Below are 17,812 nucleotides of genomic sequence, written 5' to 3' on the forward strand. Positions count from 1 at the left end.
AGGAGTGAGGCTTTTCTCAGCCAGACTGGCTGACCTGCTCCACTGGGCTTTAAACTAAGCCTGCCAGGGGATGGGGGGGACTACCGCCACTGCTGCCCAAGGCACTTAAAGGAACCCACTCCTGCCCCAGCCCTGGAATGATCTGTAGGTGAGGCAAGGCCCCCCCCCCCCCTTCCAAAGGGACACTTGCATGCCTCTACACAAATGCCAGGAGCTTGGGGAATAAACAGGAGGAAATTGTCTTCCTGCTTAATGCAAATAATTACGATGTCATAGGGATAACGGAGACCTGATGGGACTCCACCCATGACTGGGCCACGGGTATAGATGGCTATACCTTGTACAGGAGAAATTGAGTGGATAAAAGGGGCGGGGGTGTAGCTCTCTATGTTAAGGAAAGCTATGTGTCCCTGAAAGCCGACATTGGCACATAGGGTGGATGACTAGAGACCCTCTGTGTTAAAGTCCTTGGGGAACATAGCACAAAGGATACAATGGTGGGAGTCTACTACAGACCTCCAACCCAGGATCAAGAGCATGACCAGAAATTTGCCAGGGAATTGGCTGAGGCCACACGCTTCTGGTCCATGGTTGTTATGGGAGACTTCAATGACCCGGACATCTCATGGGAAGAGTGCTCAACCAGATGCAAATGGTCACAAACCATTCTCATGTATGTGGATGAGCTCAGCCTGATACGAGAAGTCTACGGGCTGATGAGAGGCGAAGCGCTGCTTGACCTGATGAGCTCAGGAAGCTTGTCAGTGAGGCCTTAAGGGAGCATGACCCAAAGGAGAGGGTAGTTCAGGAAGAGTGGTTGCTCCTCAAGGGAGCGATCCTGGATGCACAAGCAAAGCCTATCCCATCTCAGAGGAAAGGCAGCAAAAGGCCACTGTGGCCCCCTTGGCTCTGCGGGGAGCTAGCGGACCTCCTCCATCTGAAAAGGCCTACAAAGGATGGAGGACAGGATCCACCTCTGAGGAGGAATATCCTGCACTGGTCCGGACCTGCAGGGAGCGAACCAGGAAAGCCAAGGCTGCGACTGAACTCCAACTGGCTACAAGTGTCAAAGACAATAAAAAGTCCTTTTTTAAATATGTGAGGAGCCAGAGGAGAAGCAAGGGCAATGTTGGGCCCCTGCTAAAACCGGATGGGACAACTGACAACTGATGCCCAGGATAAAGTCAACTTGCTAAATGGGTATTTTAGGTCGGTTTTTTACCAGTCCCCTGGGACACCCCTGCCCATTACAGGACGGGAAGGCCTGGGTGAGGGAGATTCCTTACCCTCCATCAATGCTGACTTTGTGAAGGAACACCTTGAGAGGCTGGATACCTTCAAGTCAGCTGGCCCTGACAGCTTACACCCCAGGGTACTCAAGGATCTGGCTAGCATCATAGCCCAGCCCCTGGCACGGATCTTCGAGAACTCTTGGTGCTCTGGTGAAGTACCTGATGATTGGAACATGGTGCCTATCTTCAAGAAAGGGAGGAAAGTGGATCCGGCAAACTACAGGCCCATCAGCCTGACCTCTATCCTAGGGAAGATCCTAGAAAAGATTATCAAGGAGACCATTCTCAACAGAGTAGCCGATGGCAAAATTCTGAGGGATAGCCAGCATGGGTTTGTCGCAGGTAGGTCTCGCTTGACCAATCTTATTTCCTTTTACGACCAGGTGACCTATCACCTGGACAAGGGGGAACAGATTGAAAGCTTTTTTAAAGTCAAGATATATGACATCAATCTGGTATCCCATGATCGCCTCTTAGTAGAACTGGCCAACTGCAGCCTCAGCTTCACCACAGTCCGCTGACTGGGGAATAGGCTCTGTGGTTGGACCCGGAGGATGGTGGTTGATGGAAGTCAATTGTTGTGGTGCGCTTTGACCAGCGGGGTCCCTCAAGGCTCTGTCCTTGGGCCTCTATTATTCAACATCTTCATTAATGATGTGGACATTGGAATCAGAAGCAGACTAGTCAAGTTTGCTGATGACACCAAACTTTGGGGTAAAGCAGCCACACCTGAGGACAGGAGGGTGATTCAGGCTGACTTTGACAGGCTCAGGAAATGGACGGACGAGAACCTGATGGTGTTTAACACTGAAAAATGCAAGGTTCTCCACCTTGGGAAGAAAAACCCGCAGCATGCTTATAGGTTTGGTAGTGTACGCTGGCTAACACCATGGATGAAAGGGACTTAGGGGTCATAATTGACCACAAGATGAACATGAGCCTTCAATGTGATGCTGCAGGTAGTAGAGCAAGCAAAACACAGGCTTGCATCCATAGATGCTTCTCAAGCAAATCCTAGGGCGTCATTCTCCTGTTGTACTCAGCCTTTGTGAGGCTGCAGCTGGAGTACTGCATCCAGTTTTGGGCTCCACAATTCAAAAAGGATGTGGAGAACCTTGAGAGAGTGCAGAGGAGAGCCACGCACATAATCAGAGGTCAGGAAAACAGACCTTATGACAAGAAGCTGAGAGCTAGGGGACTCTTCAGCCTGCAAAAGTGCAGGCTCAGGGGTGATCTGGTGGCCACCTATAAGTTTAACAGGTGTGCTTATCAGGACCTGGGGAAATGTCTGTTCACCAGAGCGCCCCAAGGGATGACAAGATCGAATGGTCACAAGCTCCTGCAAGACTGTTTCAGGCTGGACATAAGGAAGAACTTCTTTACTGTCTGAGGCCCCTAGGTTTGGAATAGACTGCCGCCGGAGTTGGTTCAAGCACCACTTTGAACACCTACAAGAGACATTTGGATGTTTATCTTGGTGGGATCCTATGATCCCTGCTGACTTCCTGCCCCTGGGGCAGGGGGCTGGACTTCAAGATCTTCTGAGGTCCCTTCCAGCCCTAATGTCTATGAAATCTCTGAAATCTATTAAATCTCTGCAGTCATTAAGGTTAATTAATTGCCTAACAGGATACAGAGAAAAAATTATATTTAAATGGAGAAGAACATTTATAATCAGGCTCCGCCCCTCCCCCCCCACCTTATTCCTCCACAGCTTCACGTTAGACCGAAGGTGTTCACTGCTTTTGTGTGCTAGCACTCAGTTTTATTCTTTTGCATGATGTGCACTTAATATCTTCATATCAAGTAGGTTTTTTTTGTTTGCATCATGCTGTGTTGTTCTGCTTCTGTGTAATGATCACTGTCTTGAACCTTCCTTTATCCTTCTGCTTTTACTTCTGTGTTTTTGTTGTTTCACTGCTTATTTTTTTAAACAACACTCTTTGAAACAAGTTGTTGTTTTGTCTGCCTGTGGCTTTTCCCCCTTATGTTTTAGTCAAAGATTTAATTTGGTTTATGGCTGGTTAAAAAAAAAAAAAGGCTATTTCACACAACAGTCCACATGTGGCTGCAGTGGTGCATATGTAATAAAATAATGCGTACAAAAATGGGGGTCCTCAAGTCCAGTATATCAGAGTATAGAGCCACAGACCACATATCCGGAAACAAAAAGGGCACATGTCAGCCTGTGTTCAAGGGACAACTTTGAATTTTCCACAAAGCAGATCATTAGGATTAATGTTGTCTGATAATCCTAGCGTAATCCTTCCCACTCTGCCAACTCTTATCGTTCTTCTCCTTTTTAAATTGATTCTTCTTCACATTTGTCTTTTTTGTTCATAATCACTTCAACCTACATTTCTGTAATCTCTGCCTTCCACCTACTCTTTCCTTTCTGTTGTCTACACCTTTCTTCTACACTTTGCGTACGTTCCCCGTCTCTTCCTGCTACTAAACAAAAATGCAGACATGCAGTAGATCATGTGTTTTGAATAATGTGAAACTTGTCAGTTTACACAAGCAGAGAATTTGACCTGCTGTTCTTAAACTGTACAAAGAAAATAAAGTTTTTTTGGCTTGGAATTTGCATAGGCTATTTCTTTTTTGCTTACTTTTTTAAGGCTTCTGCTTCTGTCTTCTCTTCTAAGCTCTCACTGGCATTTACTTTGCCTTTTGGTTGATTTGCAATGTTTGTATTCAGCATTGCTGATTACGTTCTTATTTAAGAAAAAATATGTAAAATGCCGTAAATGAAAAAGGTCCTAATTTATTTAGCTGAGTTACAATTAAGGCAAGTATTAAACTCTTGGACAGGTCATTTTGTATTCTGTGACCATTCTTTTTTTATTATTTGCTCTTTCCCTGATAATTTTAAAAGGAATTTCATTTAGTTATTAAATTATGATTCCTTGCAACCATTTTCACTTTCTAATTAAGCTTCTCTTCCTGAGGTATGTGTCATCCCATACCTTAAATCAGGGGTTTTCAACCTTTTTGTTGGTTGTACCCCTGGCAGCCAGTCCAGAAGCAAAAGTCTGGCCGGTCGACAAGTGTGGGGAAGGGGTCCCTTATGGTGAAATCAGAAGCACCCCTGGTGAAACCAGAAGTGCCCCCTGCTTCTCTTCTTTGCTGCTGTGAACCCCTGGGGGCTTCCCAAGTACCCTCAGGGGTATGCATACCCCCAGTTGACAACCCCTTCCTAAAACTGATTTATTAAAACTTCACCACTCTGTTCTGCAAGTAAGAGCTGTAATTAATTGGGTCAATAATTCACTCCTTCCTGAAATCTTTGTGCGAGTGGCACTAACGCACAAGGGAATAGGTATATATTTAATTGTCTATACAAAAAATGCATAGTGTTGTTTTATGGTTGCAGGAATGGACTTTTCTGACAGACATTTATATGACCTCACAACACATTTTTGTAGCTTAAAGCGACAACATGGAATGCATGCTCTATAGTTCTGATATGTAGACTTCAGCCCTGGAAAAAGGGTCTGTCTGATAAACCCTTATATCAATGTAGAGTTCCACTTGATTGCAAGGATTTTGTATAAGCGTGAAAGTTTGTTCAGGTAGATATCTTTGAGTAATCAGGGCTTTATTATAGGCTATGGACAGGGTTCAGTTCCAAATAGTTTGGGGCTGGAGCATACAAGCCTTACAGCCCCAATGCAGGAGAGCACAACCTATTCCAGGGGTACTAGGAGGGCTTGAGCTGTGGGGAAATGCCTCCCTTTCCCCAGCTTGCAGATCTCTGAGTTGACCCCTGTCTGCAAAGGGCATTTTCCCAGAGCTGGAACTACCTTCAGGAGCTTCAGGAGGGTTCCAACCACAATGCCTCTGCCTCCTGCCTCGTCCACAGTTCCAGTTCTGTCCATAGCATAGAAAGCAGTCACTGCAGCTTGAACACTCTTGGGGCTCCTCTTGTCAGTTCTAGCTAAAGGGAAGGGCCCCTAACCCCTTGCACAGACTAGGGTGACCCTGACTTATGTAAGGAGTGGGAGACAGAGGCAGTGCAGCTTGACCTTTTCAGGTAGGATGGGTTGAGCTATGTGAAAATGCTCCTTCCCTGAGCACAACTCCAGGGACAGCAGGTATACCAGGGCAGGAACTGTCCCTAGGCCCAGAACAGTTCCAGCCTTGGGAGAATCCTTCACTCCTGATCACCCTGTCTTCCCAGTCAGCTGATTGGCAGGGGTGGGGGCATTTTGCAATGGTTCAAACTGTCCCAGAGTTCTGGGACAGTTCTACCTATAGGAGAATTTCCCCCACTGCATGCATCCCTCCAGGTGATTTTGACACTGCTGATGTAGAGGATGAGAGCTTACCACTGCTGTCACTTATTCCACTTGCTGAAGTGTGAAGTCAACCACTGAAAAGATAAGATACAGGACTGGTCAACTTGTCTCTGCATTCTTAATTTACATTTTTAATTCTGGCATCTCCTAACTCTTGAGTACTTGACTTTGTCACTTAAGTGTTCTTTTAATGTACCTTGCTTATGCGTCATTTCCAACATTTAAAAAAAAAAAGCAAACTGAGGACAGAGAAGTTTGTGTGGTATATTCACCTACCTCATCCTCAGACCTCTATCACTTGAGCTATTGGAGTTATAGGTAATAGTAATAAGTTGTTATCCTCTGTTGATCAGTGCTAGGAAGGGCTGAGACATGTTTTGTCAATGTTCTTTATATAGAGTTTTTGTATGCAGTTTACTATGTAATGTGCTTCTGAGTGCAGTTTCTGGAAATTTACTATTAATGTTTAAATATGTTAATCATTGGATTTGAACAGTAAAAATGTTTACTGCCAGTTTATTTTTTGAGTATTTATTAAATATAATTACATGTAAATCAAATATTTATTAATGTATTCAATATTGCCCTTCATGTAAGACCTCATTTTACATATGCAATATACATTCTTATATAATAAAGGGCTTAGTCCATCTGTCTATATTCATAACACTCCTGGAGCACTCTGGTTGGTTAGTGAAACAACCAATCGGAGTGCGGAGCACCTCCATGATGGTGGGGATGGAGCGGGGTGCTGGTCTTGCCCCCCAATTCAATTCCCAACGTCATGGTGGTGCTCTGCCACCTCCGAGGAGTGTGGGTGGGGGACGAGTCTAGTGGTGCTGGAGATGGTGGTGGTGCAGGGTGCCGGCAGAGGGGGATGGAGGGAATGGCAGGGCAAGCTTTCCTCCCTGCTCCTGGGAGGCACCAGTGGCATGGGGTGGTGGTTGGCAGTGTTCCATGCCTCCCCACCCTGCCCTACCTATCATTCTTGATGGGCAATTGGCTAGTACCAATATAAACGTGAATGTGTTGCAGAATATGGGATAGAACATTTTTTACATCTCAGTACTTTACAAGAATTTTTGTTCCCTTAAAAAGTGATGAGTTACAGTCTTTAAGAAGTTCCTGCCATAATCTATACATCCTTTACATTTTTGTATATATGCACAAACATGTATTTTTGTTTTTAGTGTATATGTTGCTGGCTTTCCTGAATATACACAACCGATGATCGATCACCTGGTTAACATGAAGATCAACCACTGGGATGGGTAGGTTCTGAAATTCTAACTGATGCCTTAAAGTTAAATATTTTGCAAATCCTATTTTTCTGTGCTCTTTAGTTATCTGTCTTTAAAAGCAGAGGGAGCTTTTGTTTCTTTTCCTTTCAAAAGCAACTATGGGCCTTGATTGGGACTGGGTTCTATTGTATTAAGGATTCGAATAATTTATCAGCATTTCCTTTTTTTTAACCGGCTTTTGGTAGTGTGTTTCTTTACAACATACATTTTTGGTAGTGTGTTTCTTTACAACATACATACATAACATTTTAAGTGGAATTTTGGTTTTTGTTTGCCATGCAAATTTGAGATGGCTGTTTTCTATAGAAAATTATTTTTTTTAAAAGATATATGAATATTTTAGGAAAGCTGTGATAACTGATTGAAGAAGACTGGACAAGAGTTGCTTACATCATCCATTTTTCCAGATCATATTATCCCTTAAAAAAAGTTTATGAACTTACTTAGTTTAGTTTTTGCAGTTTCTAAGCCTGGTTTTAGGAGATGAATAAAGTACTTTGTTTAATAAGATGCATACTATATCTGAGGGTAAACATCCTTGCCATATAATTATCTTTAATTAAGTAGATTTCATACATGAGGATAAAAAGTATAGTTATATTTAGTGTTGCATGAAGATTAAAATGTGTACCTATACCATAAATGTGATGATGTAGTACTGTAAACTGTTATTATTCCTCATGACACAATGTCCCTGGCAGTGTATGGGATGAGCCCTCAGGTACTGTCATCCATATTTGTATTTTTTTCCCTTCTAATTCTCTGGCTACTATAACAGTAAGTTTTATTCATGTAGCCAAAAGGTAACTGCAGATTATCTAGGTTTACAGTGATAACTTGATACCTCATAATAGATGTGTCTTTATTCTTCATTTGGACAATAACTGAACATTGTAGCCATGTTTTTGTAGAATATCAGTGTACATTTCACTTGGACCTTAGAATGAACTATCCTGAAAAATGTCTTAGTTTACTTGAATCTGACAACAGTACTCTCAAGATCTCCCCCTATAGCATGGAGGAATGAAGAAAATGCCTACAGGAACCATCTGTCTCTTATGAGACTTATTACCTTGGTTACAGTTTTGTATCAATTTACATTAATTAAATAATTGCTCATATTAATTAATGTTTCAGTCCTCTATTCAGTCATAGAAACTGATTTCTTTGCTGGAAAAAAACTACATTTCAACATTCTCAGAAAAATAACCTTTAGATGTTGCCCTGGGCCTTAAAATTTGAGTGAAGCATTCTGCATGATTATGTGGTATCCAAGGGTCTGGCTGTGCAGATATGAGGTCAAGAGGGTCTTATAATTTGTAATCACTTTTGTTTTGAAGAAAGGATCTCACTCAGAAATGGGTTGTATTTATTGATAAAGAGATAATGAACAAGAAAATATTTTTTTTAACCTTCACAGGGTCATTCGAGAACTTTCAACTAAGGCTCTTCATAACCTTACTCCACAGGCCCCTGAATATATGGCACAAGTGGGTGAGTATCAGTAAATTTATTTTATAGACTGTCCCATATTAAATGCCCTTGTGTACGTAGTGCAAACATATTAAGAAACAAGACTTGAACAAATATGTGACTTTAAGGGAGTGAAAGAAGATTTTTTCAAGCATCTGAAAATGGTGCTGTCACTCTGATAGCATTACCACTTACCAGATTTAATGGGTTTTATTAAATGATGCACAAGAATTTTCAGTTTTCAAGACCAATCCAAAATGAAGTATTTGGTATTTAGAAGTACAATCTAGGGGAGGGGTGTTATACTCTGGGCTTTGGGCAAGATCTAACCACGATGGCGCTTCCTAGGTCAGATCTATGGAATGAGCAGTGGATGCAGTGGAGCTGGGGGCAGTGGCAGAGGTCAGCTGATTGTGATGGCATGGGTCTAGGGCTTCCTTGCTTCTGCTGACCATGTCCATTGCAGCTCAGGAACCTTGAATTCTTCAGCAGGGTGTGCCACACTAGCCCCCACCACCCATCTTCTGCTGGCGCACTAGTCTATTGGTGGACTGGATAGAGCAGATTCATGGGCAGGATCCAGCCCACTGGCTGTACATTGGACATCCCTGGCCTAGGGAAACTGGAACAGTAAAATGTAAAAAAAAAAAATCAAGAAGAAACAAAGTAATTTGAAAGCCAAGTATACCTTAATAGGCACATTTAAAATTATAAAGATTTATAGAAATCTTTCCAATGCATTGTTTGAGTAGATGCAGTGAAGTTGATAATACGTATTTTAAATGTGGCAGAGCATTAAAGCAAACAGTTGCTTATAATTTATCAGTATGTAACTATTGATTTTCTTTTAATTTCTTCTCTTGCAGTTTTGCCAAAATTGCTGCCATTAGCTGTGGGCAATGATTTACACAGTCGTCATGGGGCAATTCTTGCCTGTGCTGAGATCACCCATGCACTGTACAAACTAGCAGCAGAGAATAATAGGTATAAAGACAAGATTATCTCAACTGTAGAGTTTCTTTTAATATATAATCTATCAAAAGCCTTCCCAGTGTAATTATGGAAATCTCTATCACAGGGAACTTGTTATTCATTGCAATGTTTGTTTTGGTTTTCATCAGTAATGTCAAGCCTTCACACTTCCCTGGTGAGGTTATACATTTCAAATCTAAACCCATGAATCATCATGAAAATGAGATCACCTATTGTCTAAGTCAAGCAAGAATACAAAAGACATTGTCCGAAGTATGGATTAACTCACAGACTTTACCATATTGCTACTGAAGGAAGCATCTTTCCTTTTTATATTCCTTGTGAAAAAACTAACTCCTCACTTTACTTGTTAAATTGAACTGAATGAATAGGTATTTAATTTGGCTTATATATTCAGAGTAATTGTTATAAATTATTTGATACAGTTACCTAGTGTTACTTTCAGGGATTTATTTGGTAGCTGTGTTGGTTTGAGATGAAAAGAAATGCAAAACCCTAGAACTCATGGTTCAGAGATGATGCCTTGTATTAGACCAACTAAGAAATCACAAAACATATCTTTTTCTGCAAGCTTTCACCCACGCGCACCCTTCCTCAGACTCAGAGAAAGTTAAAGATGGTAAAAGTCTCCATAAGTAGAAAATAACCTTCATTTTTGCACAGAGGAAGCTGAAGGTGGAAGTCTGTTCCTCTGGGATAAGAGGGTCTTTGTAAGTTGCTCTTTGATGTGCAGATGAGGCGGGATTCCTTTTTTGGTGGTGTCAGATGGCAGAAAGGCAGGGAGGTATAGAAATTTTCCTTGGTATTCAGCAATGATATTTAAATCAAAAACCAGCTAAAATTCGGCATCTTCCGTGTTTCAGGGATGGATTTGTTAGTTATGTTGGTCTGAGACAACAAAAGAAAAGCAAAACTCTAGAACTCTTGGTTCAGAGATAATACTCACAAAGACACTGCCATGGACCCAGAGGAATAGACTTCCACTTTCAGCGTCCACTGTGCAAAAATGAAGTTTTATTTTCTTCTTATGGGGACCTTTTACCATCTTTAATTTCCCCTGAGCCTGAGGAAGGGGGTGTGTGCCCGAAAGATTGTAGAAAAAGATTTTTTTTTTGCGATTTCTTAGTCAGTCTAATAAAAGGCATCCTTTCTGAACCAAGATTTCTAGAGTTTTGCATTCCTCTAGTGTTATTTTAGCATTTGATTTTTAATCTTTTATATCTTGGTTCTTTTACCTGTGAAAAACAATGCAAAAACCTTGAGAAATTAGAATTTATCATTCAGAGTTCTAGCACTATATTATACTTACTTTGCATTCATAGGTATAAATAACTGCATATAGCTGTTGGGAGTGAAGAGTAAAGCTTCTGAACATAAATCTGACTAAAAGTAATGAAACAAAATCTGTAGATCTTTTAAGGCGCTTCTTAATCAAACGTTTACAGAGGCTTGTTTAGCTTTGGCCATAGATCATCCAAAGTTTTGATGATAAACATAGTAGCAGTGTTTAAGGGAAACTGAATTTAGGAAGGAGAATCAGAACCTCTCTTAAGGCACCTATACACGAGCACCAAGGCTGCTCCAATGCGCTGGAATTTCAGCACATTGGAACAGACTAAATTAATTGAGTCTACTGGAGCGTCGCAATTGCCACACTCCAAGAGCCTCCTGTATCTTGTGTATCAATGTCTCTGCACTTAAAAATGGCGATGGGGGCGCTTGAACTAAAGCACATCAAATGAGCTTAAAAGACCGCCCCCTCCGTCCTGGAGTATGTGCAAAAGTGCCCTTATCAGAGCAGATCTAGTCATTAAGTCCTGGAGTTAGTTTGATTCACAATTACAAGAATTACTTGCACATTTGTTAGACAGAGGTGTAACTATGGTGTTGTAATGTAATTCTTTTAATAATTTAATTTATGTGGAAGGGGGGTACGTTTTGTAGGAAAAAGGCATTCATATTAGTATAGTCAGGTGATTTGAAATAATTGCAGTTGGAGTAAATCTAAGTTTAAATCTTTCAAGGATTTTTGGTTGTCCCTAATTATAAAAAAAAAGAAATAAAGTAAAAGTGAGGCATGTATCTGATGAGGAAAGAAAGAGTCTTTCAGGAGGAACCTGTTTGCTGTTCACAGATTCCTCTTTAAGTATCCTCCCTGAAGCTGCAGCTAAACTAAAAAACTGGAGAAATAAGGGTGAGCAAATGTAGGATTAGGAACCGTGGCCTGAAATTGATGGGGGCAGCTGAAGTGATATATTAATGAGAACCCGTAAAGTTTAAAGGTAGAACTAAATTAGAAGAGTGTCAGTATTACATTACAACATAGCTTTATTCAGTGACAAAAATAATAGTATTCTTTTGTAATACTTCAAAGATGATTGTGCTAAGCATTTGTTAAAAAAAAAGAAAAGAAAAGAAAAAGGTGTTTTGGCACCTTGTTTCCTAAACCCCTTTTAATATTCATGGATGTTACACATTTCTGTTGAGAAACACTTGCAGTCATGTATATTTATTTTTCTGTTACTCTAAAAGTACAATAAGCATTTGGAGAAGGAAGTATTTGTGAATGTATGAACAGAAATTTGCATGTTTTGACTTAAAATTCTATGTCACTTTTTTACAGATTGATTACAGATTATATCAGTGAAAAATCCTTGGAAGGTCTAAAGAGGATCCATCAGGAGGTTTGTGCTAGCTATAAATATCTGTTGGAATTTTAAGTCTTTTTTTTTTATAGCAGTATCCATTTCTCACGCCTCCCCTTATAGATGCCTGCCTTGTAGCTTACTTTCAACATATCCAAAACAGAGCCTCTTTACTTTTCACCTATGCCATCCTTCTATATTCTTTTTTGATACTAACATCTTGCTGATTCTTTCTGTATAACGTCTGTAGGATATGGCTTTTCCTATCTGCCCACACAGCTTTAATCTCGTCATTCCATGTCTTGATTAGTGCAACGCCCTTTTCTACAGCTTTGACAAATGGAATATAGTCCTGCTCGTATCCATTTAAAATGTTGCTGCAAAGACTATTTTTCTGTCTTGTCATTTTGATAATATCACTTGTATCTTTGCATTTCCCTTCTGGGTCTCTTTTCACATCAAACTGAGTGTAATGTAATGCCATTAGGTCACATTACTTATTTCATTTTCGAACAGGCATGTTGCTTCAAATGTATTGAAGAACCTCCATATAAACATCTGCAAAACCACTTTGGTTTTCAGTCAGATCCATGCCCAAACATCTACAAAACATTTGACAACAGTAGGGCTGTAGATGTGCCAAGACAGCTGTCTGTCATGGTGACCAGTAGGGCTTTGTGAAGCTTCAGTTGCTGATTTGATTTGGCAGAGATTCTCCGAATTGAATCGGAACCCTCCGAATCGATTTGGAGAGATTTGATGATTCGGACATAGGCACAGTTTTAAATGTTTTTTCCACATACCTCAAGGTACCAGGCGGCTCGTGAATGCTGAGATCTTGGGGTGGATGGAGCATCCCAGAGGAGCGTGGAGCGGGGGTGTCCCCAGTGCACTCAGCAGCAGACCCAGAAGCAGACCAGAAGCACTTCTGGGTCCACCACTGAGCACACGGGGGGGAGGCTTTGTGCTCCTGTGGGACACTCCATCCGCCCCAGCATCACAGCATTCATGAGCCGCACCTGGTGCCTTGAGGTATGTAGAAAAAACATTTAAAGCTGTGTCTATGGCCAAATCGCTGATTCTCCAAATCAGCATCCAGTCTTCATATTTGGATTTGGCTGAATCATTTTGGGACAGTGATCCATCTAAATCAATGAATTGAATCGCTGTCCTTGATTGGGCTGAATCAGAATTGAATACAGCCCATTTCGCGCACCCCTAGTGACCAGTGCTGTTGATTTGTTTCCTTGTTCTCTCTCATATGGTTTCACCACTTGCCTTTTGTAAGGTCTTTGGGGTAGGGATGCTGGTTTGTTCTATGTGAAGATAATGAAAAAAGTCACCTGTTTTCACTAATTCTATTACAGCTTTCCAGTCGTCAGTTGTACAGGTAAGAAATTTGAAACCAAAGAAGTTGTTTTCAATTTTAAAAGTTCACATAGCTTTAGAACCAATAAAATTAGGAAATTCATATTTTTTTAAGCCAAGTACTATCATTGTGTAATGTCTACTTCAGTAACACTTCAGTCCAGCAGTTCACTGGAGTGTAGCGCTCAAATTATTTATTGTTATTGTATAGCACCTTACTTGGAACTTTATTCTTATTGAACTATTAGTGTTGATGCGGAAGTGAGGTTGTAAATAAATCATGTAGGGTATCCTTTATTTGAAAGTGGTGAAAATTTCATCTGCCTTTGGCTTAGAGATGGGATTGACATAGACAAAATGAAAGAGAGGAGATGAGAAAAAAAACAATAGTGCAGTATGTTTGCTACTACACAAATTTCCGTATCTTGTAATAGGTTTCTTCCTTAGTATAGGGAAATAATACTATAGAAGCTGACTTCCAGAGCTTTGTTCACTTAAACTTAGTCTATAGAAGTGAACTGTAACTGATTAGTGCTAACATAGCCAAGGTGACGTGTTGGAGTAAAAATACCTATGTAATTGCTTTCTACATTCTTTGAAATTGATTTAATGAACATTTGCTTTTTCTATTTACTTTTTTTTTTCTGTGAAGTCTCCAGTAAATAAAGGGAACTTATCTGAGTAAAGATTGGCTAAAAGTCAATTAAAATAAAAATGAGACTTTAGGTTTTTTCTCCTAGATCTAAGGAAATCAAGGTATAAAGTAACTTGTTAGTGAGAACTACAGTGCATGTTTTTTTGATGCATCTGTGTAACTTTCATTGATACTAATGACAATGACAATTATGCAAAGAAAAAACAAAGTACTACTAGAGATTATCGTAGCACACAGAGAAGAGTGTTGTGTCACAGAAATGAGTTTGTATGATTAGTAACATTGCTTTAAATATGTCCTGTTTCATGAAAATATTTGCACAACTTGGAACTTAAATGTTAAAATTTTCATATTTAAAGCTTGTATGTATTGTTTTAAATGTTCCAAGCTAAAACTAACTTCCACTAGTGAGTGCGCTATTATGGTACCTTAGCTGAAAAAACTGAGGCTGCATGTTAACAGTGGCTTTATGGGCAGCTGTCATGGCTGCTGTTAATTCTTTAATTCCAGGGTGGAGGTTGGGTGTAATTTTGTTTTTGTCACAAAGTGCACATCTTGCACTTATTGGTGTTTATAAGATGCCTATTAAAGTGCTTTCATCATGGATAAGGTTCTAATTTAATTCTCTGTTTAGTACCAAACTTGAGGTACCACAATTTGCTCTAAGCAGTGGTTGTATAAAAGACAAGAGATGTCTAACTTAATGCTTATTTAAAAATATGTTTACAGATAGCAAATTGACTTTAAAGTTGGATAAGAAAAATAAATCTTTGGGTCAGATATTAAAAGCAAACCAGCAATTTGACTTGGGTATTACTAAGCAGGTACTTGGTGAAACAAGATGAACTTGTTTGATGATGAATAATTATTGCACACAATGCCCCAGAGGTTTCCATTTGAAAAATAGCTCCTTGAAATCTGAAGATTATAAGATTTAATAGGAATGCTGGAAACTGCATTAGTTGATATTTATATCAACATGTCTGATTATTGTATTTAAACTAGTGAACTAGTTAATTGTGCTTGTTTGGTTGGAGAATTTACATGTGTACTTGTAGTTAAAGACATTGTGCTATGTGCCTGATTTTGATCTTTAACCAGTGTGAACCAGGAGTAACTCCAGTGAAATCAGGGAAGTTGTATCATTATGAGCTTATTGTCAGATCCAGTGTCCCATTTGGGTGTGTGCTGTTTTGTACCTACCTGTATTTAAAGCATTATTATTACAACCAAAAGCTGGGTGGGTTTCTTAATACTATATATTTAAGACATTGTCAAAGTGCTCATTATTGAAGGAGCTCACAACAAAAATTCATTTTCAGTAGTAGTCCTCTCAACTTCTTTTAAAATGCTTTATCTTGCACATATACTCGAGACTCTGGAAGAAACATAAAGTTGAATAGAGATTCAAAACAATAATGTGTATCTGATTTCTTGAATCTGTTCCTGAATGTGAATATCTGGTTACAAAGACCAAGTTATCAAGTTGTCATAAATAGTAAGTCTGTACGAAGCTTCGGTCACTGATTCGATTTGGCTCAATTTGGTGGCCAAATCGAATCAGGAAACCCTTTAATCTCCACAAGTCAAATCAGAACTCTCCAAATCGATCCGGGGAGATTCGATGATTCAGACATATAAACAGCTTTAAATGTTTTTTCTACATACCTCAAGGTACCAGGTGGTTTGTGAATGCTGAGATGCTGAGGTGGATGGAGCATCCCACAGGAGCATGGGGGGGGGTGTCCCCAACATGTTTGGTGGTGGACCCAGAAGTGGAGCAGAAGCACTTCTGGGTCCACCATGGAGCATGGGGGGGACCCTACCCCTGGCTTGGCGACTGGTGCCTCTTGGGTCAGGGAGGACAACCTGGAGTCCCCCCATGGCCAATCACTGAACTGGGGGAATGCGCGGGGTCCTCCACGCGCTTGGCAGTGAACCCGGAAGCAGACCCGAAGTAATTCTGGTCCACTTCTGGGTCTACCACCAAGCACACTGGGGGAGGGGGGTTCCCCTGCGCTCCTGTGGGATGCTCCATTTGCCGCGCCATCACAGCATTCTCAGGCCACACCTGGTACCTCAAGGTATGTAGAACAGATATTTAAAGCTGTGTCTATGGCTGAATTGCTGATTCTTTGAATCAGCATTGAATCTTTATATTTGGATTCAGTTTAATCGAATTGGGAACAGTGATCTGAATCGGCGAATGAAATCACTGTCCCCACTTCGGGCCGAATCTGAATCTAATAAGGCGTTTCGCCCACCCCTGATAGACAGGTATGGCTTGAGGCAAAGGGGCCATTTCCAAATAGTTATCTCTGGCTTTTTATAATATTCAGCTGTGTCATGGGGTGGAGTCCCTAGAGATGGTCATGATGCCCCTGGGGCCCTGTGACCATGTCAGCTTTGCCTTGCAGGCATCTTCTAATCTTTCCTGCCACGCTTTGTTAGTAGGTAGGGAGGCTGCTCTCACACTGCTACACACTCATGGTTCTGGTAGATCCCACTAAACCCTGAGGGTCTTTAGACCCCTTGCTGGGTCCCATTCTAAGCAGGTGTCTTGCGAGACACCCCAAGCCTTATGGGCTAGATAGGTGGCTCCAAAACTGCCCCTTTACCTTGCCTCATGCCCCTCAGATGGTATTTAGACATTGTCTCTAGTGATGAGGCCTCAGTTTAGTTCAGCCTGTTGTTGTCACTGGACCCTTAGCCTCAGTAACTGTGCCCTCTTGCTGGGGTCTTCTAACCCCTTGTTGCTGCACCCTCTGGTGCTGGGACTCTGCACAGTAGTGTGCCCCAATGAGGTCTCCTCTAGGGCTGTGCAGAGCAGGTAATATTTGATTTGACAGCCATGTCAAATATTAAACTGAGTCCTGCTTCGATTTGCCATCCGCTTCGAGGCTCTAATGGGGAAGGACGAAGCAGGCTATAACTTTGGCATTTCTTGTCTGATCTTGATGAAACTTACAGGAATGGTAGCTCCTGAGGGGCCCACAAAGCCTGCCAACTTTCAACAAGATAGGTTCAGGGGGTATGGAGAAACAGCACCCCAAATTCTTGAGAGAGAACCTCCTGTGACTTCTGTGTGGAAAGCCACAGGAAGCTCAAAACTGCAGGGTTGCTAGCCCCTGAGGAGCCCACAAAGCCTGCCAACTTTCACGGTGATAGGTGCAGGGTTTTGGGGGAAACTGCACCTTAGGCTGCTGACAGACAAAACTTGTGATACAGATGGAGTGAGGAGGGCGGCATTCGCTCCATCTGCACCTGCAGTGGGAGGTTCACCTTGAGGAACACCAGCTGCTCCCCCAACCAGGATCCAAGCAGGTGCAGTGGGGTGTCACAACATCCGCAGCCATGCTGAACACCCTCTCGCTTGGCACACTGGTCAGTGAACAGGTCCAGTATTCCCGGGCAACTGTGGCCAGATCCGGCCACATTGGGCTGCGGGTTGCCCAGTAGGCCAAGGGGTCACAGTCCAGGGGCTCCACAGACTCGGCAAGATAGGCAGATACCACGGTGTAAGGGCTGTCTGCCTGATCCTGGGGTCTGGTGGGTCTGGACCCCCTAATGTTTGCCATGGCTTTATCCCATACTGGGAGCACCTGTGGTGAAGGGGAAGACTGGCTCGTGGATGGCAGGCCAGATTCAGGCAGTGGATTCCCCTGTTCCATTGCCCCCTGCCTCTGCCGTTCCACCTCCGTCACTTTTTTCATGAGTACCTCCCTCCAGTGACTCAGTGTCTCGCTGCCACATATGGTGCCCTTCACCCTTGGGTCACAGATGG

At 41.7% G+C, this 17,812-nt stretch overlaps 1 protein-coding gene across 1 annotated transcript in view; it reads left to right on the forward strand.

The window, feature by feature from the left end:
- Positions 1–17,812, forward strand: part of TBCD (tubulin folding cofactor D) — a 226,913-nt gene that overhangs the window by 129,959 nt on the left and 79,142 nt on the right. The window contains exons 18-22 of the mRNA XM_019542712.1: positions 6,784–6,864; positions 8,315–8,388; positions 9,234–9,351; positions 11,984–12,044; positions 13,373–13,395. Coding sequence (XP_019398257.1) covers positions 6,784–6,864; positions 8,315–8,388; positions 9,234–9,351; positions 11,984–12,044; positions 13,373–13,395 — 357 coding nt within the window. The remainder of the gene's footprint in view (positions 1–6,783; positions 6,865–8,314; positions 8,389–9,233; positions 9,352–11,983; positions 12,045–13,372; positions 13,396–17,812) is intronic.

Source organism: Crocodylus porosus, unplaced genomic scaffold, assembly GCF_001723895.1.
Source record: "Crocodylus porosus isolate Cpor-Errol unplaced genomic scaffold, CroPor_comp1, whole genome shotgun sequence".
Taxonomy (NCBI): domain Eukaryota; kingdom Metazoa; phylum Chordata; order Crocodylia; family Crocodylidae; genus Crocodylus; species Crocodylus porosus.